At 50.5% G+C, this 20,538-nt stretch overlaps 1 protein-coding gene across 2 annotated transcripts; it reads right to left on the bottom strand.

Annotated features, from left to right (window-relative positions):
* Window positions 1-358: 358 nt before the first annotated feature.
* Pnoc (prepronociceptin) lies at window positions 359-19,041 on the bottom strand. 2 transcript variants are annotated; one of them, XM_042699844.1, is made up of 4 exons: window positions 18,963-19,041; window positions 9,961-10,110; window positions 3,816-4,209; window positions 359-714 (listed from the first exon to the last, which is right to left on the bottom strand). In XM_042699844.1, exons 2-4 carry the CDS (start codon window positions 10,084-10,086, stop codon window positions 632-634), a joined length of 603 nt encoding a protein of 200 aa, XP_042555778.1. In that variant the 5' UTR covers window positions 10,087-10,110; window positions 18,963-19,041; the 3' UTR covers window positions 359-631. The 2 variants fall into 2 exon arrangements, with proteins under 2 accessions (XP_042555778.1, XP_042555779.1); XM_042699845.1 differs by lacking the exons at window positions 359-714; window positions 9,961-10,110; window positions 18,963-19,041 and adding an exon at window positions 6,132-6,278 and having other exon boundaries at window positions 3,766-4,209.
* Between the last annotated feature and the right edge of the window lie 1,497 nt (window positions 19,042-20,538).

The raw sequence follows: 20,538 nt of genomic DNA, 5'->3' as shown, positions 1-20,538 counted from the left end.
CTTTCAACAGTCACCCACATTCATGTGCTTCGACTTAAGTCGGGGTAGTTAGTTGGCAGGTTTACTTTGGCTCCACCCTTCCCTTCCAATCTAGTGGTTCCCAAACCAAGAGGATTTGCAACCACCTTGAACTTGTCAAGAGCGCAATTTTCTGAGAACTGCCCCCCCCCCCCCGTGTGTTCACACATGGTGGCCACAGGTGGTATATTCACACACGGTGGCATGGTGCCCTGGGATGTGCCAGCTCCCATATCTTGCCCCGCCTGGCTTATCGGATGCAGAGAGGCGGCTCTGATAACGTGCGTGTGCCCGGTCTGTGCAACGAAGGAGTTCATTAACCGTTTGCTCAGTAGAAGTTTAATGGACAGATAGCTGTTTCAAACACTCAGTCAAAAAGAACAGCTCTTTTACAAACAAGTTGTGGCAGTGATGGGTCTCGAACCCCAGGCTTGGTTTTGGATTCCTTTCACCCAGCTCTAGAAGAGGGGGGTGGAGGGCGAGGAGGCAGGATGGGGCCATTAGAATGTCAGCAGGGGAAATTACAAAAATACACTCTGATGTAGCGACGAGGGTGGGAACATGCCATGGGGGGGGGGGGGGCGCGCGGATGGAGTGGAGCTGCAGGCGGTGCTCAGTGCCGTGGGGGAGGAGGGATCCTGACCAGTCGGCAGGTTTGGGACCGGACACATGCTCTTTTGGGGATCACCTGGATGCCTGGGGAGACACAAAGGATTCAAATGGCAAACCAGATGCTTCTTCTGACCCTCCCATTTGCCCAGGGGACGCGAAGCCATCCAAAGGAGGCCAGGGGTTAAGCTCTGCAGTTGCCACAAGGGCTTCTGACCATCTCTGCACCCATCTGCTCCCTTACCCTACCCGAGGCTCCCGCAGGCCCCACTCAGTGCATGGAAGAGAGCTGCCCGAACCCTGTGCCCCCTCCAGTACACACAATCCAAAACGGGGCTTTGCTGGTGTTCCTTGTGTGATGAGCGCATGCGCCTTCTAAGGCTCATGCCATCCATACCTGGCCGAGTCCCAGTCTGGGCAGGAAAAATGGAAGAGGACGGACCACAGCGTAGGGTCAGGGAAGGGAAGGATCTTCTGAACCACCTTGCTGTTCCTGAATTATCTTTTCTGTCTCTCTTCTTTCCCTCCCTCTCTCCCTCCTTCCCTCTCTCCTCCTTTCCTTTCCTTTTCCTTCCCTTCCCCTTCCTTCCTTCCTTCCTTCTTTTTTTGTGTGTTCTGGTGCTGTCCCTTAGTTTTTTGTTTTTTTAACTCAAGGCTGGTACTCTGCCACTTGAGCCATAGCTCCATTTCCAGATTTTTGGGTGGTTAATTGGCTATAAGAATCCCATGAACTTTCCTATCTGGGCTGGCTTCAAACCAAGATCCTCAGATCTCAGCCTCCTGAGTAGCTAGGATTACAGGCAGGAGCAGCCAGCACCGGGCCATTCCCACAATTCTGTCCAGGGTAGGACTATATCCAGTGCCCTTTTCCTAAGACATCATTATACTTTCAAAGAGGTACTGACCCCATTCCATTCATGGGTGGTTCTACTCCCTTCCAGCCTGCTGAATAGAGACTGATTTTGGATGTCTCAGAAATCATGGACTGCTTTGGCAATAGGAGTTGGCTGGCTGGAAGAATCTTTATCATGTGTAGGGCAGGTTGGGTTGTGTGTCTGAATAAGTAAAACACGGGGCTTCAGCGGCCTCATTAATGTGTCCACACCGGAACTCAACAGTGTAGAAACAGATGGTCATACAGGAGAAAAGAGAGCCATCGGTAACACCCAAAGAGCAGGTTAATGTTTCCAGAGTTTCTATCACCAACTTTCATCTTGAGCAATGCAGCTGACAGAAGCTAGTTTACCAGCTCTGTTCAGTACCTCTCAGTGGGAAGTATAATAGAGAATCAGAAAAAGCAATTGTCTGCTCCAATAGTTTTCCCAACTAAATTGATTTGTGTTAATGGGAGTGACCTTGAACTGTCTTTAGGTAAAGAGTACTGTGGTTTAGAATTACACGTGGTCTTTCGTGTTCCTCAAGACCCACTATTGAGAAAAATGTCTTTAAGCTTTAGCGGAGTGTAATCCACACTGCTTCTGAAAGATTTACTGTTAGGACTGTGCCAGTGTGGCTGGGAATGGAGCAGAAAGGATCCAAGAGTATGACATTAGACCCAGCGCAGTTCACCCGGGACCTCTACAGGTTAGTCATTCTCAAATAAACATAACTGCCTTCTCCCTACAACTTAATACAGGTTGCCATTTTTGGCAATGAGCTTGCTGCACATAAGCTGGCCAGCTTCCTTCCAAGGTCCTATGTAGCTGCCTCCATGCCCAGATGCGGGCACTGAAGATGAACATTCAAATGAGTATCTCTGAGGGAGGACTATTCATGACATGGTTTCTTTTGGCTTTCAGGAAGGGAAATAAGAGAACACAGGGAGACATTTTTCTTTTATACCCCTCAATCACAATCGCCCTCCCTACTTGGGTAATTCTTTGGGATGATTTTGTCATACAGACCAGGTTTTTTTTTTTTAATCCTTTCTGCCCCCATTCGACAAGGTTTCCAGACTGCTTCAAGAGATGTGTGGAATTCTGCCACAATCATATTCCTATATGAAAAATTAGGCACATAGATATAATGGTTAAGATTTTCTAAAATCTACTTTGCTAGCTGCCAATGCTATCTAAAGTCTTGTTGGTTGGTAAGCTAAGAAAAATTGAGTTTGGAGTGCTTGGGCTTTGGAGGATTGGGCCTTGGCTGTATGTTAGCTGGTCTTGTATAAGTTTGCCTGTAGTGGTAGAAACAGGGGAAAAGAAAAAGAGAGCAAGAAAGAGGGATAAAGACAAGACAAAAATGGTACCCTGGAAAGAAACAACAGTCAAGGAAAGAAGATGGGTTGCACAGTTCGCATTCTAAGAGCTACTGAGTCACGTCAGCAAGTTCTTAAGACTCAGCTTGGTGGTTGCGCCATTGATCACACTGGCAAGATGGTGGGATGGACAGATTACCGGTGGAAGAAAGAAAAGCAGAAAGCAAAACTCCTGGTCTTATGAAGCCCTCCTCGGCTGGCAGAAATGGGAAAGTTGAATGATTTGGAGCTCAGTCACTTTGAAACACAGGGGAAGCAAGAGGTAGGTAAGCCATCTCTGAAGGTGAGACAAGTCATAGTCGCAATAATCTCCTCTCTGCAGATGGCTAAGGGTAGGCCCAGCTATTGGCTTTTTGAGATAAAGTCTCCCAGGAAAGGTGAGCTGAATGGTTGCTATGGCAACTGGCTGGGAGAATTGGTCCACTTAACTGTCCCCATAGTAACTAAGCTCCTGGAGGCTCTAGAGGGATTAGTTATCTTAACATACTACTATTATCCCCATGGTGACCAATCTCTAAATGGGAGTGGTCAGCCTCAAGGAGCAATCATAGGAAAATCTTTGCTACCTAGGGAAAGGGTGGGCAGGAAGCAGGCAGGTGGATTTCCCTCACCAGCATCACTGCAGCTGGGGTCTTTGCTAGACATACATACATATACATCACATACATATACATACACATATGTATACATAAACATATATATGGATATATATATATGAGGGAGAGAGAGAGACCTAGAGAGAGAGGGAGGGACTCTGTGTGTGCATGTGTGCATGTGTGTGTCCGCACACATGTGCATGTGTGCTAATGTGTTTCCAAGCCTGAAATAAAGCCTAAACCATTGGGTATATGAGCTCATTGGTGCCCAACTCACTCATGGGTTGCAGTGGCCGGTGCAGCTGGGAGGGGCTCCCCTTCCGGCTACACATTACCATTCTGGTGCAGGGTGCGCCGACGCTGGCTCGACTGCAGACTCAGGACCAGGTACTGCCTCATAAACTCACTGAACCGCTTCTGGTTGGCCAACTTCCGGGCTGATTTCCGAGCCCCGGTGAAACCCCCAAACCTCTTCTGTAGCTGCTTCTGTTCCACCTCGCCACCCTCCTCCGTGCCAGGCTCTGTCTCTTCCCGTGCTTGGAACAGGCTCCTGACACGGGGCATTCGCTTCAGGTGCTGCAGGTCCGAGGCTCTGCGCTGGTGAAGAGCGGCCGCCACGTGCTCTGGGTCAGCAGGGCCCAGCTGCCAGGAGCCGCTGGCCATGACCTTGGTGCATGGAGTCCACAGAGGGCTGGGGAAGACCTTCTCCTCACACTCCAGGATGCATGCCTGCAAGGACACAGGTGGGAACAGGGAGGGGCTTCTGTTAGGCCAAGCCTGGGAGACGAATTTGTCCCTCAAGGCTTACAGAGAGTTTCAGGTTCATCATCTTTCAGAGATGGAAAGAGAAAGAGCCACGTGGGCCAGTTCCATTCTTCTAACAAAGAAGCCAGGGTTCAGACATGATCTTTAACCAGGGACAGAGTCTATTAACAGAATGAAGGCACCCCAAACTACAGCCTGCTGCATCCTTAGCCAGGGTTTTGTAGCATAGCTCATGAATGACACCCAGAAAGAAGCAGTTTATTCCATTCTCACACCAGGCATTGGGAAGATCAGATTGCTTAAAGAGATTGGGGGGCCGGGGGCTGGGAAGGTGGCTCAGTGGTAGAGCGCTTGCCTTGCATGCCTGGTCCTGGGTTCGATTCCTCAGCACCACATAAGCAAAAAGAAAAAAACCGGAAGTGGCACTGTGGCTCAAGTGGTAGAGCGCTAACCTTGAGCTGAAGAACTGAGGGACAGCACCCAGGCCCAGAGTTCAGGCCCTACGACCGGACCCTTCCCCCCCAAAAAAGAGATTAGGGGGTAGGAAACTGTGTAGCTAAGTCTGTCTCTGTATTATTATTATTATTTTGGGGGGGGGGTTGGTCGTGGGGCCTGAACTCTGGGCCTGGGCGCTGTCCCTCAGCTCTTCAGCTCAAGGCTAGCGCTCTACTACTTGAGCCACAGCGCCACTTCCAGCTTTTTTCTTTTTGCTTATATGGTGCTGGAGAATCGAATCCAGGGCCTCATGCATGCAAGGCAAGTACTCTACCACTGAGCCACCTTCCCAGCCCCATGTTATTGTTATTATTATGTCATGGGGCTTGAACTCAGGGCCTACTTGCTGTCCCTGAGCAATTTTTCTCTTTTTGCTCAAGGCTAGCGCTCTACCACATTGAGCCACAGCTCCACTTCCAGTTTTCTGGTGGTTAACTGGAGATAAGAATCTCACAGACTTTCCTGCTTTAAACCTGGAGCCTCAAATCTCAGCCACCTGAGTAGCTAGGATTATAGGCCTGAGCCACCAGCGCTTGGTTCGCCCATGTATTTTTAGGCTCACTGGGTAAACATCAACCCTGGCAGTGTTATGACTATGATTATTTTATTCTACACACACTGGCCATCACTCTTGGAGTGAATCTTCTGGAATGTAGGCAGGCTGGACAGGTGGGGCTAACCCTGAAATCCACCCACCGGTGCGATCCACACACTCCTCCAGAAACACCTGTGACTGCTCTTGATTCCCAGGTAGCACAGCCTCTCAGGGAGGACACAGCCCGACCACGCCGTCTCTCTATTCCTGCCCTCCGTGACTCGCTCCTACCTTCCTGTCTCTGGTAGGGTCTCCTGGGAGCTTCTGCCACCAGCTTTTTTTTCTGTTGACTGTTTTGGCTTTACTCCCAACTCTCCTGCCTGTATTTCTGGCCTTGGTCAGATGGAAAGCCGCTGCACTGACCTTGCCGTCGCGAACTGGCAGGCAGTAGCAGAGCTGCTGTCAAGTTGTAGCTCTTTCTTTCCTGGATGCCAGGGCCCCTCGTGGGGTGCAGGCTGCCCAGTGCCCACCATGTGTACCCCGTCCCATTCCATTCTAGCAGAACACCTTTGCAGCACGGATATCTCACAACCTCTCCCTGAAGCCAGAGGTGGCCAGAGACAGATCGACACAATCCAGGGACCCTCCCCCCCCAAAAAAAGTAGGGTCTGGCTCAGCGGGAAAGAACATTCTTTCTTCCTTCTCCCTCTCCTTCCTCCTGCCTTTCGTGTGGAGTGGGGCATTTTGGCGGATGCTCTGTTGTGGCCACTGTGACATCCTCAGGCCACTGCGGGGAGGAGCCAGTGCTGTCAGAGCAGGACAGAGGTTCCCAAGCCGCCATGTTACCCTGACTCACCTCTCACCAGGAATGGAATCTCTGTCTTGTTTAAGCTGTGGCTGCTGTTTTAGGTCTTTGTGAACAGCACACGAATTGCATGTGGATGGGAAGGACTGGTTTTCAGCTGGTTTTCTCTCTCCTAAAGGCGCCCTCTTCCTCAGCGGACTGAGCTTTAAAACCTGGGGTGCATCTCGCTCTCCTTTCTGACTCCCCCAGGCCTGCCTCTCCCTCCCCTCCACATAGCCACCGACAAGTGCCTCTTAGCAGCTCTCCAGCTCTCTTTGCCACTCAAGCCCATTGCAGGCAGAGTTCTCCTAAACAATAACTCCACTCACATCCTTATGTTGCCCTTGACACTTTTGTCCTAGCTGTAAAGTAGTTCTAGATTCTTGAGCAGGGCCTTCAAATCTCCCCACTGGCGGCTGTAGTGTACTTTGTATGGCTTGTGTCTGCTTTCCCCCACGCACGCGAAGCTCCCGACACCTCCGTGCCTTTGCCGCTCTGTCCCTGCAGGGAAGGACCCCCTTCCACTCGGCCACGCCCCAGTGCTTCTCTCTGCTCTTCCACACCTTCTTTTGGATTCCTGGCAAGCACGCTTTCCTCCTGCCCCTGCATCGTGCTCTGGTGGACAGTTAATGTTTCATTAAAAAAAATTGCAATATTTTTAAGTCAAAGTTAGGGTTCTTCTGGTAAGTAGCAGACATTCTATTAAAGTCTATTAACCAATGGATCTTCTAGAATATGGAGACATTCTGGTTGTCATATTGTGTGTGTCTGCTGATGCCCCTAGGCCAGAGGAGACCAGTGAACACAAAAAAACCGTGAAGGGCACAGAATGGTTCCCAGCCACACCCGATGGCCCAGCGCTGGATGTTCAGGGTGGTGAATTTGAGAAACCCCAGTCTCCAGGAGTCAGCAGGAATGCAGGAAGGTGTGGATAGCCCCAAGATTGCATAGCATGGGGATGGGGGCACACTCGGTCCAGTTGTTACACAACAGGAGTCTCGGAGGCTAGTTAAAGTGTTCTGCTCCTTTGGTGTATAGAGACAGGTGGGAGTTAAAGTGTAGCGGTGACTGGATTTTCTGTGAGCTTTTTGCATTGGGAAGTCCAGAGGGTAATTGCATTTTGTGTCAATCAGAGGCAATGAAATTTTAGGATGGCGCCAGATGCCACAGTCCTTCCACAGACCCGACACACGGTTAGATAAATTAGAGACTGACCAAATCATCTCAACTCTTGATTTAGGAGAAGGTTTAGGGAAAACATGCGGCATCTGAATTCACAACAGCATTTGCTAACACCAGATGGGTGTATGAGTTAATGGCTAACCCTCTGCGCAGGGCCCTCTCCAGCCTCTTTCCAGAGATGGGTTAATGGTCTATTAAGTGAACTGGACACATTTTCCAGCTTTATGAAATCAGTTTGCAAGAGCATCTGGAGTCCCAGACTGGAGCCAAATTGGTCTGCAAAGTTAGCCTTGTAAGGAAATGGAGCAAAGGGCCATTTGGATGTCTGGATCAAAGATTAGGACGGAGGCCGGCAGTGTAGCACAGCAGAAGAGCACTTGCCTATCGTGTCTTAATGTGTGAGGCCATGGTTCACCCTAGCACTCGAAACCAAGATCAGTGTGCAAAATGAGGAGCAGAAGCCGGGCACTGGTGGCTCATGCCTGGAATCCTAGCTGTTCAGGAGGCTGAGATCTGAGGAGAGAGGTTCAAAGCCAGCCAGGGCACAAACATGTGTGAGACTCTTATCTCCAATTAGCTACCAGAAAATCAGAAGAGGAGCTGTGGCGCAGAGCAGTAGAGGACTACAAAATCCCAGGGACAGAGCCCAGCCCTGAGTTCACGCCCTGCAACCAGTGACACCCCCCCCTCCTGCCTCAAAAAATGGGGAACAGACACCTGAGCCCTTTGAAGGGAAAAGAAAAAGGCTTCTGGGATGGTTTAGTTCCTGACAATATTGCTGCTAAATGCTGTTTGGAGGCTGTGTGCTCTAGGAGGTCCTGCTAAAATGTTGAAGGATGAACTGCACAGAAGAAAAGACAAGAAGCTTCCATTGCAAGTGGAAGGTCTTCTGTCAAGAGTTTTCATTGAATTGGCACAGCAAGCATGCACAGGGAGCTTCTCTTATAATATAGCTTCAGGAACTTTTCAGTCTATTTCCCCAGACTGCTTCTTGAGGGTTAGTTGCCTAAATCTTGGTCTCCAAAACAATGTAGTTCTTTTACTTGACCCAATGGAGTCGCTGCCATTCACAACTAAGTGAAAGGCTAGGATGTTTCAGTGTTTCGATGGGCTAGTCACTTACTAGCAGCCAAAGCTAACAACAACAAGAACAAACCCAGTCATCCTTGGGCCATCTACCAGGAATAGAACTAGAAAAGAATTCTTGATGAAGCCAAGAGTCCTGAGGCTCCTGGGAACAGCATAGGATTATGTAACGCGATGGCTGAAATATGAACCTCTCCTGTCCATCATTCGCATTATGGGCATATTCAAAGGTTACCAGATTGGGAAAAGAGACAGGGTTGTCTACATACTTGGCATTTTATCCAATTTAAAAATAGGTTAAAGGTGAACACAAACTACAAACAACTAAGCAGGAAATCAGTCTGGGGTTCGGGGTAGCAGGCACTGTGAAGCATTTATCTCTGATTGTGAGGCTTTTATGAGTTTATTCCCACGTTTTTTTGGGGGTGGGTGGGTACACAAACATGGGCTAACATAGGAGACCCACAAACTGGGGACAAAAACCAAGAGGGGACTGGTATCCTGAAAGACGGAGTAATGGGAAGGGTAGGTGCTCAGAGGAAAACATGGTGGATGAGAAAGAGGGACAGATGGGGTGCTGCACACCTGAACCCTGAGCTACTTGTGGAGTGGCGATGGGAGGACTGGGGTCCCAGGTGGGCAAAAGCATGAGACCTCCCCTAAAACCAACAAAAGCAAAGGACCTGGGGTGCGGCGCGTCTGCCGGGGCTGAGGCTGGTCATCTTCTCCGGAGCTGAGCTGCTAAGGTGTTTAGTCCAGCAAGAACACTGAGCCTTTCATGGCCTGCACTGCAGGAGCAACTACTTTGGTTGTTCTGAAAGGTTGGGGGGGGGGGGTTGAAATGTGATGTCTTGAAAGCAGTTTAATTATCTTCAAAGGAAAAAAAATTAATTGAATTATACTGAATTCCACGGGAGGGGAATGATTTTGTAGACTGAAATCGAAGGAGGTGAGAAAGCGGGTCCCTTAATGAGTAATAATTTGTACCCCCCCCCCACCCATTGAAAAATTTTAAGATAATAAGAGGGCACTCCAGATACCCGAATGTTTACTGTGGAATCATCTGGAAGATAAAAATTGGAGGGCAACATATGTGCTCAGCAGGCAGGTAATGTTAGAATAAGTTATGCTGTGTTCCCAGAAGGAAATAACTTCAGAAAATGAGTAAGGACATGGAGATTCTGATCTTGGTTGGTACACTATGGGAAGTAAAAGCTAGGGGGATTCTTTCTCTGATTGCCAGGACTAACGGTGATTTTAATGTTCTTTTAAGACTGTGTCTCAGGCTTTATCAAATTCTCTGAAAAAGAGAATGCATTCTTTTAACACTGGGAGTAGGTGAGCAGCCTGGGCGCGTGGTCATGTGGACATGTGGTCATGTGGTCACATGGGTAGACACAAGGGGCCTAATAGAGAAGATGCAGCTCAAGTCTCCAGCAGTCTCCTGGTCTGGTGACACTGGACAGAACCCACCAGCTCTGGGAGCGGCCAGAGTTTCACACCCGGGTCTGCTCAGGAGAGGGGAGGGGAGGGGGACTGGGAGGAGGGTGGTCCCGGGGCCTCTTGGACCCACCTCCAGGTTGAAGCTGTCCAGGGCCGGGCGGAGCTTCTCCCGGCAGGTGACACAGTCTTTGGGGCAGCTGCTGAACACACTGGAGACCAGGCTGAGCAGCAGGAGGTCACAGAGCGGGATTTTCATGGTGCAGGAACAGGAAGCAAGAGGCTGGAACACATAGGACAGGTGGCAATTAATGGGAGCTGGTCAGGGTGGAGACCCTCACTGAGGGGAGGCCAGGAACTCATTCCTCAGTGGGGACAGTGCCAGGGACTTGATATTCACTTTCCAGGAGGGAATAGCCAAGGGTGTCAGTGCCCTGGCCTTGCCATGGAGGTCCAACCTGTGTTCATGCGTGGGCAAGGTAGGGTCTGGCCTGGGTGCCCCATGATTGCTGTCACCTGGTGGCCTTGCTGCCGCCCCCAGAGCGGGTGTGGCACGCTGGGGATGGCTTTATTGTAAGGTAGAGGTGTTACTTTGCAGCTGACTGTATGTGACTTGAAGTCAACCTTTCTAAGCCTCTGTTTCCATTGCCACAAAAGGCAAATAGTGACACCTGGTTTGTCGCCTGTCACTCTCCGCATGACAACCGCTTGCTGAGAGTGGAGCGGCGCCAGAGGAGGCAGCTCTGAGCGCCCCCTAGAGGGACTGAGCTGTACTCTCAGATGATGGGAGGCCTCCGGTGAACAGATAAGGAACACAAACAAGAATCTAACTCCAAGGCAATTGTTTTTGTCTCTCTTCCAAGGTCCAGTGCCTCCGTTGGGATTTAGTGTCTTATTCTGTAAGAGCCTCCTGGTTAGTTCACCTAGTTAGTTCATCTGGCGTCCCTCTAAGTCACCTCTGAATCTGATTATGTAACTTCATGCTTAAAATAATTCTGTAACGCCCAGGCTGTCAGGAGGAATTCCAAGGGCTGGGCTGGGCTCTGGATCCTGCCCCATCTCCTGTCACTCACCTTGCCATCACCACCAGCCCCAGGGAATAAAGCTCCAGTGACAGCAGGCTTCTAATGTCTTAGGGCTGGCCTGGCTGCTCCCTGCCCAGAGTACCTTTCTCCAGCTTACAGCTCATACCACCTCTGGAGTGCTCCCCTTTGGAAAGACATCTCCAGCCCTGGCCTGAGCTAGATTAGTCTCTGTTGCTGTGATATCTTGAAGTGGCATAGCTCAGTAGGAAGGGCTCAAGTTTCAGGAGTCTCCTCTGTGTCTGTGTCTCTGTGTCTGTGTCTGTGTCTCTGTGTCTGTGTCTGTGTCTCTGTGTCTGTGTCTGTCTGTCTGTCTGTCTCTCACACACACACACACCAGGCCCACACCACAGAGTTGTGTAATACACATTTTCTTCTCTCCTCAGTTCTAGGGACTTGTGGCTCTGGCTCTTGCTAGCTGTATTCCAGCCCTCAGACCCCACCTATAGCAATGGGAGAACCCCGGTGCCTGCCTCATCTGACCATACTAGATTCATGTTTTCAAGCAGTTAAAAGAGCTCCTGACACCCCGCCAAGTGGTTTATAAAAGACAAAGCCAGCACAGGGCGCTGATCCTGTGACAGTCATTTCTCAGGGAATTTAGCGCTGGGTACTACAGCCTTGTACTTACATGTCTGTTTCTCCCACCATGACGTCCTAGAGGGCAGAAATCCTGTCCCACCTTCTCTATTTTTAGCATCAGTGCTGGGAGGGAGGAGGGGGGCAGCACTCAGGTCAGAAATGCTCAATGGCAGTGACAAATGACAATAGTAGGTGTCAGAGCTCCTTTTCCTTCTTCTCAGTGAATAGGGGTTTTAAGGAGTATCTGAGAATGGCCTAATCAGGGGTCCAATGCACTCCCAGCTCAAAGTACTTGTCAGGGCACTGTCCAGCTTGAGCAAGGAGAAGTCGGAGATAGTTTCATTCCAGAGCAAGGCAAGATGCCATCCTAAGACTGACTACAAAGAATGGCAAGGTGGCATGGCTGGCATGGTGTTTGATGGTATGTCTGGGTGGGTTATATAGGAGTTTGCAACTGTTTTCTTCCATGTGAATGTTATAACTCAAGTTCCAGATAGCCACTAAATAAGACAAGGTTCTAGGACATAACCCAGTCTTAAATCAAGGCCTGCCTGAATATTTTTTAGCTTGAGAATCGCCTTTATATTTCCCGTCCTGCTTAGTTTCCATCTTCCTATTCAGATATGTTTGTAGAGTCTCTCTAGCATGGCCTTCTACAGCCACATGATGGCAGTGGTTGTATGTTGTCAAGAAAGGGACCCAGGGAGGAAAGGACCTGTTTCAAGACTAATACACAGCATGCCCAGAAGCTGAGCTGCTAAGTTGTGACAGATGTTAATGAACTGCTCTCCTGCTGAGGGTTTTCATTAACTTCATTAACAGGCAACGTACACATTCAGGAACTCGTGCTGGCTATGGCAAATGCCGGGTAAATGGGATTTAAGGGTGAGAGGAAGAAAGGAGATGAGATCTTGGGACAATCAGCAGGTGTGCCGTCTGATGGCCCAGGCCCCCTGTGAGGCGTGAGGTTGGTTTGGTTTGGCTTTTGGTAAGAGATCTATTCCAAGGTAGCCAGGCCCTCCCTCCTGCTCCGGCTTAGCCCCCATCTCCTCTAGTCTCATGTTTTCTCCTTCTCCTTCTCTTCCCTCTTTTTTTCCATGTTAACCTCCCTTAAGAACACATTTGTATTATCTTTAAGTCATTTTACAAAAGAGTTGCCATTCTACAAAGCAGCTTACAAACACAGTGCCTCTGGATCGATGTCGCTCCTGTCATCACTCGCACCCATTTCTTTCCTGTTTTTAAGACAAAACCCAGGCTGGCCTTGAACTCCAGATCCTCCAGCCTTAGCATCCCAAGTTCTGATCACACACCTGCACCATGGCACCTGGCTCCACCTCAAACTCAAGTGCAGCACCACCTGCTGCTCAGAAACCACCCTTCATGTCAGGCATCCTCCAGCGCAAAGAACCACAAGATGGAAATGGCAACAGGGCCTGTCTCACAGGTTGTTGGCAGTTTGTAAATGGGACTAAGATAGGGAAAGCTCATCTAGGTGGAAATACCATTACAAAGGGGACATTCTTAACCTTTTGTATCCCACGCTTCGTAGTCTAATTGTGTGCTACGCTAAATCACAGTTTGAAAACATAACTCAGGACCTCGTACTTGCTAAGCTGGCATTCTACTACTTGAGGTATACTTCTGTCCCCTTTTGATCTGGCTATTTTTGAGACAGTGTTTTGCCTCTTAGCTGAACTTCCCTGGACCACAATCCACTTTTTCATTCTTCTTGCTGTAGCTATGATGACAGGCATGTACCATCATGTCCAGTTGTTCATTAAGATGGGATTTCCAGAACCTTTTGCCAGCCTGTCCTTTTGAACTATCATCCTGATCTGCTCTCCTGAGTAGCTAGGGTTACAGGTTTGAGCCACTGCACCTTGCAGAGGTCTTTAATTTTTAAGAAGTCAGCACTACAACCATGTACTGGTCTGAAAATCTGCATGTATACTGACGTCAGTGAATGTGTCTGAATAATAGGCAAATTCACAGGTTGCATTTGTGTTTATACAACACAACGGTGGGACTTTGGACAAGTGATTTTCCCGTCCGAGGGCCTCAGTCTTCTCAATTGCAGAAATGGGATGATGGCAGATTTTCTCCTGTGACTCAGCAGTACTAGCTATCAGTAACTATCTGAGTATGTCTGCGTCTTCCCTGGTTTGTGTTGCATCTATGAGCCTGATACTATCATCAGACTATTTTTGTGTTGGATAAAGAAATGCTTAATTACCTTTCATTTAGGTAATGACACCTTATAAATTGGATTGTGTCTTACTGTTTACAAAGATAATGTGGTACCATGATTTAGTCTTAATTTACTTCCACGTACTCTTGCCTCCAAGGGCAATATAATTAGTTGCTTTTCTGTTGGAGGATTGGATGTGCAGCCTCAACAGAAGCTAGATGCTAACTGACTTTGTTTTTTACGAACTGTGAGAGGCTTTGATTTTGGTGGGTCTAGGGGAGAAGAGAGCCTTTCTCTCTTAGAAGAAGACACGTGGTTCCTTGCTTTCCACCCACTACTGTATATAGAATATTGTTCTTTGAAGCTAGCATGGCGGCTCAAGCCTGCCATCCTAGCATCTGGGATGTGGAGAGGGAAGACCCCAGTTCAAGGCTGGCCTAAGTGTAAAAGTACATGAGACTCCATTTCACTCGACGGCTGGCTGTTTGTCCAGGGGCAGGGAAGCACCACAGCTGAGTACAGCAGCATGCGTCTGTCATCCCAGTGACACGCGGAAGCAGAATTAGGGGGATCAAAGCCCAGGCTGGCCTGGGCATAAAACAAGAAAGACCCTATCCTAGAAAATAGCCAAGGCAAAAAAGGGGCTGAAGGCTTGGCTCACGTGGTAGATTGACTGCCTAGCAAGCATGAAGCCTTGAGTGCAGTCCTCAGTACTGAAAAAAAAAAGCCTATTGTTCTTTGCAGGTTACAGATGAATTTTATATTTATAAACAATCCTGGAATCGAGGTTAGTTTACCCTGCCTTAGAGTGGTAAACATGAATTCCTAGAGGTTAAGCAACTCGCCTAAGATTCTATAGTTAGTAACTAGTAGAGCCTGGATTTGAACTCATGTCTTGACTCCCAAATCTTGTATCCTGGGTACCTATAAATGCCACTCATGGTTTCCAATCTGAGCAGAGTGGCAGATTCTGATGGTGTCCCCTTGTGTGTCAGTCAGGGGTTGATGGAGACTCGGGTGCTAGGGTTTGGACAGTGGAGGAGGCTGAGGCTTGCGGAGGAGGTGACACAAAGGGTCCGAGCTGGAGCTCAGAGCCTTCTGACCCCTGAGCTCCTGTGCCCACGGAATCTCGTGACAACCTGTCTTTGTGTGGGTGGACTCATTCCGAGCACCCACCCAGGGCTCTGGGCTCAGCCTCTGTGTTACACTCTCTTATTTGTTCCTTCCCTGCTGTTCACAGAGGGACACTCGGCATCCATCAGACCGGACTCCAACAAGGAGCGTGGCTGGTGACCGGCTCTGTGGAAGGAGCCTCTCTCTGTCGCTTCCTCCTGGGATAGCTTGCTGCGGTGCTTGGGGAGGGGGGCGTGGCATCTGCCTACGCTACCCAGGTCAAGGACCAGCCGTGAATGACAAGAGCCCTGTGCATGGAAGAAAGTGTCCTGGTCCCTGATCCTGTGCTGTCCACCCGGCCTGCGGGCTCTCAGTGTGGCCCTTCCCTTTCCTCACCTCAGCTTCCCTTTCTGTGAACAGTGTCCGTTGGAAGTTTAGATAGTTAATATCCTAGGATTCAATGAATGGCCAGCTATTTGAGGTGGAAGCAAGGGCGAAAGAGGAGCTGGGTGTGGGTGGCTCACAATTGTCATCCTACCCACTGAGCAGGCTGAGATCTGAGGATCGTGGTTCAGAGCCAGCCTGGGTAGGAAAGTCTGTGAGACTCTTATCTTCAGTAAGCCACCAAAAAACCGGAAGTGTCGCTGGGGCTCCAGTGGTAGAGCACTTGTCTTGAGCTGAAGAGCTCAGGGACAGCGCCTGGACCCAGAGTTCAAGCCCCATGACTACCAAAAAAAAAAAGGGAAAGAGGGAAGGGACGAGGACTTCATGGGACAATGGCTTTGGGCAGCACGGGATGACTGTGTGTGTGTGTGTGTGTGTGTGTGTGTACTGTGGTTTGAGCTCAGGGGCTCAGCTCGCTAGGCAGGCACTGTACCTCTTTAGTCATGCCTCTAGCCCAGGAAGTGAATGCTTTTAACTTTCATCTTTCTGACTCTGGCCGATACTCCCACATAGATTGCCAAGGTAATTTAAAGGACTTGTAAAAGCTTTTATTTACTTTTACAAAATCACTCTGTGTTCTTTAAAAAAAATAGATCAGAAAAACACAGATAAGAGCAACTTGTCTAGACCAATAATCTTCAAACTTCCTTAACTCTGTACTGCCAACACTCAGGGTTAATTTCTGGAAAACGTCTACATTTCTCTAACAACCATGCAATGCGTGGGGTGCAGTGGGATTGTGAATACATGCATACATATTAAATAATATTATATGTATATATTTAAGTCTCAATTTCCAGAAGACCAGCAGGTCGTCAGACAGATAAGCCCAGACTGGCTGGGCTCTTTTACATCTGGGAGCACTTGCCAGGCATTAGGAGCTTCTGAGTATTAATCTGATGGCTCTGTGGTTCTACCCTGGTCTGTGCGGCTCCTATGAGGAATTCCACACACGTTCTTGGCTGGATGAATGAAAGGATGAATGGGGAGAGATCACAGGACCGGAGTGAGAGAGGACTGCTTGGCTGTGAGCCATGGCAGGCAGCAGAAGCTTGGCCGTGTGCTGGTGAGACACACTGGGAAGTGGTCAGCGTGGCCTGGTCCTTCAGAGCTGGCCAGCCTGGGCTCTGTGACACTGAAGCCGTGGTCAGGGCTTTGAGAAAAAAATCACAGCATCACACTAGAGTTCAGAATGAAAGTGATCGCAGCCAACCTAGGGCTGTGTCTAGAAAGACAGAGTTGACCCCCAGATGGGTGTGCCTCCATCTTATAGCTAGTTTTTGGTTAGAAGAAAACCTTTATGTTATTAGCAAGCTGGAGTTCGTATAGGCATTTATTTAAATAGAAGTGTTCAGAATTTCCAGCCTGCCTCAGGAGTCCCGGTGAGATGACTCCGGTCAGCACCATGGGAGTCTTCCCATGGGCTGGGGTCATGTGTTCATGCATTTCTGATCTTCACATTCCCACCATGCATGTGTGTGTGCGTGTGCACGCGTGCGTGGAAGGAATGAAGCATAGACCAGTTCAGCTCACTGCGTCACGCATGGAAGGCTTTAGGAAACGTGGATCCCTTCACCCTCCTTGTGTGCTTTTGTCCTGCCTCCCTCCAAAGTCCTCCACCCAAAAAGTTCTACCCCTTTCCCTACCTGGCTCCACGTCCACAGCCCCTGGAAGAAGTTACCCATCCGGATGTGTCCAGCCCTTGCTCTTTGGACTGATCGCCCCAGTCCTGCATTGTTCACATTGTGAGAAGCAGCCCTGCATTCCACACGTTTGCTCCACGATTAGCTCACCGCTACCCCTGACCCCAGGATGCAGAAACTCAGTCCTGTCTCTGCATCAGACCGAGCGAATCATCCCACGGCTGGACTTCAGTTTCCTAAACTGTGACTCGGAGATAATGACATTGCCTGGCAGGGCTGTTGCCAGGGATAATGGATTTGAAAAACGTAAATGATTGCCCCAAAGTAGAGTACTGTTATTATCATCTCTGTCCAATCTCTGGAGCCTTTGCCTCCCGTGCCCGGTGGGGTGCTGCTGATAAATGTGTGATTGATTGGGGATGGAATTGCTTGGTGACAGCTCCGGGTTGCGCTAATCCCGCAATTACTCCCTTCATTGGCAATGCAAAACCTCTTGCACTTTTGTGTCCATCTCCAGTATATTCAGCCTTCAGCTGGCAAATCGGGGGCTATACCCCCTTAGAGAACAAAACTGCACCCCAAGAAAATGACCCTGGGCTGTACCCCAACCCCATGTCTGACAGGCAGCTTGGGACATCACCTAGAGCCGTGGAGGGCACTCCTGAGCGGAGGCAGCGCGTGGGGCAGCTCCCCTGCACCGAGCCTCAACCCGCCTGAGAAACACCAGTCCTTTCTGTTCAATATATCGTGGCATCAGATGGCAGCTTGTAGAATACTCCTCCTGACATGCTTCCCAAATGAGGAAAAGGAGGTGCGGCAGCAGCAGCCCCCCACAGGCAGCGAGAAAGAGCAGTCTTTTCTTTGGGAGGTTTTTGAGAAGAAGCCAGGCAGCTCCCCCCCGCCCCGGGTCGAAAACTCTGGTTTGGACTTGCTGGCAACTGCCTCTCGAAGCTCATCTTTTGTTAGTCTGCCGAACAATGTTATTGGTTATAATTGGGGCAATTATGGGCTGCTCAAGGATGCTAAACACAGATGTTTAAGCCCAGGATCAGGGTATTCAAGTCCAAAGCAGCTTGCTTTAAATAGTCCTTTCCCGAATCATCCAGCCTCTCTTGAAATCTGCCCCCCCCCCGCCCCCTCCCAGAACTTGCTGGGGTGAAATGTTCAGACAGAGATGGGTGGGGGAGGGGAGGAGATGGGTAGAAAGGGAGGGAGAAGTCAGACACACAACAGGAAAGATGCACAAAGACCGGAGGGGGAGGGGGGGAGAGGGAGAGAGAGAGAGAGAGAGAGAGAGAGAGAGAGGGAGAGAGAGGGAGAGAGAGAGAGGGAGAGAATGATCAGATGATTTATGAATGGACAGTTCCAAGCAACCCGAACGGAGACATCTAAATGGGAGAAGGGACGATAAGGGAAAGATGCCAAGAAAGACGGGAGACCTGGAGGTGGCTTAAGAGCTGAAGGACCAAGGTCATGCCTATAAAACCACCCTCAGCCAGAGCAGAACCTGCCCTGGCTGCCTCTCCCCTCCCATCATCAGGAGCGATTTCTACTGGGGTGTCAAGGAGCAGGGGCTCCCTTAGATGAACAAGTCCAACCCAAGTGGCATCAAGTTCAAGGTACGTTCAGAAACAGCCTGCACACAACATCGGGAGAGGGAAGGAAGCCTCTCTCTCTCTCTCTCTCTCTCTCTCTCTCTCTCTCTCTCTCCCCCTCTCTCTCTCACACACACAAAGAAAAACCCACGCTGGTGTCCTGCCAATACCGCACGGCGTCTGACCTCACTTCGGAGCCACCTTTTCTCTGAGATAGCATCGACCCAGTCAGGGCCAGCCCTGGAGAAGCAAAACTTTTCCTCATTTCCAAGTTCAGCTTTCTTCTTCTGCATTTCTCTTTGAGATTACACACACACACACACACACACACACACACACACACACGCACACACACACACACACACACACACACACACACACCCCAAACCCAGAAGAAACAAAAGTCCCCATCCAACCCTCAGCCCTCCTCTTTGCCCTCCCCGATCCCAGCTCTGCAAATCCCATGAATGAAGTTGTCATCTCACCGAGGCCAGCAGCGGTGACACTGGACAAAGGCAGGGGCGGAGGATCCGCGGGCTGGCCGGCGTCGTCCGGGCCGTGGGGTGGCAGGGCCCGGCCTCCTGCGGCTGTCTACCTGAGCGCTGTCAGTCGGCTGTGAGGCTCGGCTCCTCGCTGGAGCATATATATCCTCCGCACGCTCGGCCCTCCCCTTCTCTGCCCACCTCGATGACACACACACACATGCTGACCCTTCACCAACCAACAGCACAACCTGCCCCCCCCCCCCCCGCACTCAGACGTGTGACACACCAGCCTCCCCCACCCTGCAGCCTCCAGCCGGCTTCACCTGAACTCCGCTCAGCCAGGATCCCACGGCTGCTGCTCTCTGCCTTCCACGAGCACCGGAGGCCGGCAGGGAGCTCTGACAAGTCAGTCACCAGAACCGACTCCTGGCGACAGGGACCGGGCACACCCCAAAGCCTGGAGCCTCTCAGCAACCTTTTGCCTGAGAGGAGAGAGGAACAGACAGCAGTCAGGAGGGAGGGGTGATCCTGCCCGGCTCCCACTGACTGGCTGAAAACCAGGCTGAGCCCCCTTAGAGTGTCACCGTCCCAGGATGGGCCACAGGGGGCCACTGCCTGCCGTGGGGCCGGGTCATGAGGCGCCTCCACAGGTGCCCCGGGGCATGGGCCAAGGCACAACGCCCCGCCCGGCTCAGAAGCAGGAGCTGGGATTCTGGTTCCTCCATCCAAGCGAACCTCAAGTTTTTGTCTGTAAAGAAATGGGCACCGTGCGTGCGTCCAGGGGTGGCGGGGGTCTGTTTGAATCTGGGTCACTGAGGCCTGAGCAAGTGCTCCCCCTCCCCTGCCCGCCCTCTTCCCCATGAACGGTAAGGTCACCAGGCTTTCCAAGCTGCCTCTGCACCTTAGGGTGTCACCTTAGCGTAGGAGCGGTTGGAGACACCCTGGCTCTTGCTCGGAGCTTTCTATTCTTCCCGGCTCGGGCAGGGAGCGAGCCACAGGCAGGAGGCTTGCAGGCAGTCAGGGCTCCAGGTTCAAATCTTGCAGCATCCTGGCAGGGGTGGGGGCGGGGTGGGGAGGTGGGATGCCCTTTTCTGTGTCTGGACCTGTATCTTGCTTTTCTCAAGAGGAGCTAAGGTAACCCAGAACCCCAGGAACGGAGCCCGTGTTTTCCAAGAAGCTGAGCAGTCACCGAAGTGACAAGTCTGCTCTTTTGAGGACCGGGCCCTGGGTAGGGGAGGGGTGGGAGGGGCAGGGGAGGCTGAGGAAGCCCCTCCCCCTGCCCTGAGTGCTACTGCATCTAGTTTCCTTTGAACACGATAGAAGAATCTGGAATCTGTGATGGAAGGGGCTGGAATTCAATTGTGCCGCATGATGGATACTAACTAAACTCACCAAATAACAGGCTTTCAAATGATGAAATTTTCACCATGAAATTATATCTTAATGAAAAAGAAGTGAAAAGAAACGGTAAGTAAGAAAGCACTCCTCAGGCAGAGAGCGATGCGTTCTGCGAGAGCTCCCCCCTCCCCTCCCCTGCTCCAGGCCTCCGCTCTCTGACTCTCTGACTCTTCCTCCC

Source organism: Dipodomys spectabilis, unplaced genomic scaffold, assembly GCF_019054845.1.
Source record: "Dipodomys spectabilis isolate Male_0828 unplaced genomic scaffold, ASM1905484v1 ptg000263l, whole genome shotgun sequence".
NCBI lineage: Eukaryota > Metazoa > Chordata > Mammalia > Rodentia > Heteromyidae > Dipodomys > Dipodomys spectabilis.
The sequence above is the reverse complement of the archived record's forward strand: the minus strand, read 5'-3'. Positions and strand labels throughout refer to the sequence as shown.

Bases quoted from the DNA above. Each gene is read 5' to 3' on its own strand.
- Pnoc (XM_042699844.1), bottom strand. From the start codon at position 10,086: ATGAAAATCCCGCTCTGTGACCTCCTGCTGCTCAGCCTGGTCTCCAGT. The intron at 4,210-9,960 runs GTGGGTCCAAGA...GTGTCCTTGCAG, and splicing joins TGGACAGCTTCAACCTGGAG to GCATGCATCCTGGAGTGTGA. The intron at 715-3,815 runs GTAATGTGTAGC...GTGTCTCCCCAG, and splicing joins GCGCACCCTGCACCAGAATG to GCATCCAGGTGATCCCCAAA.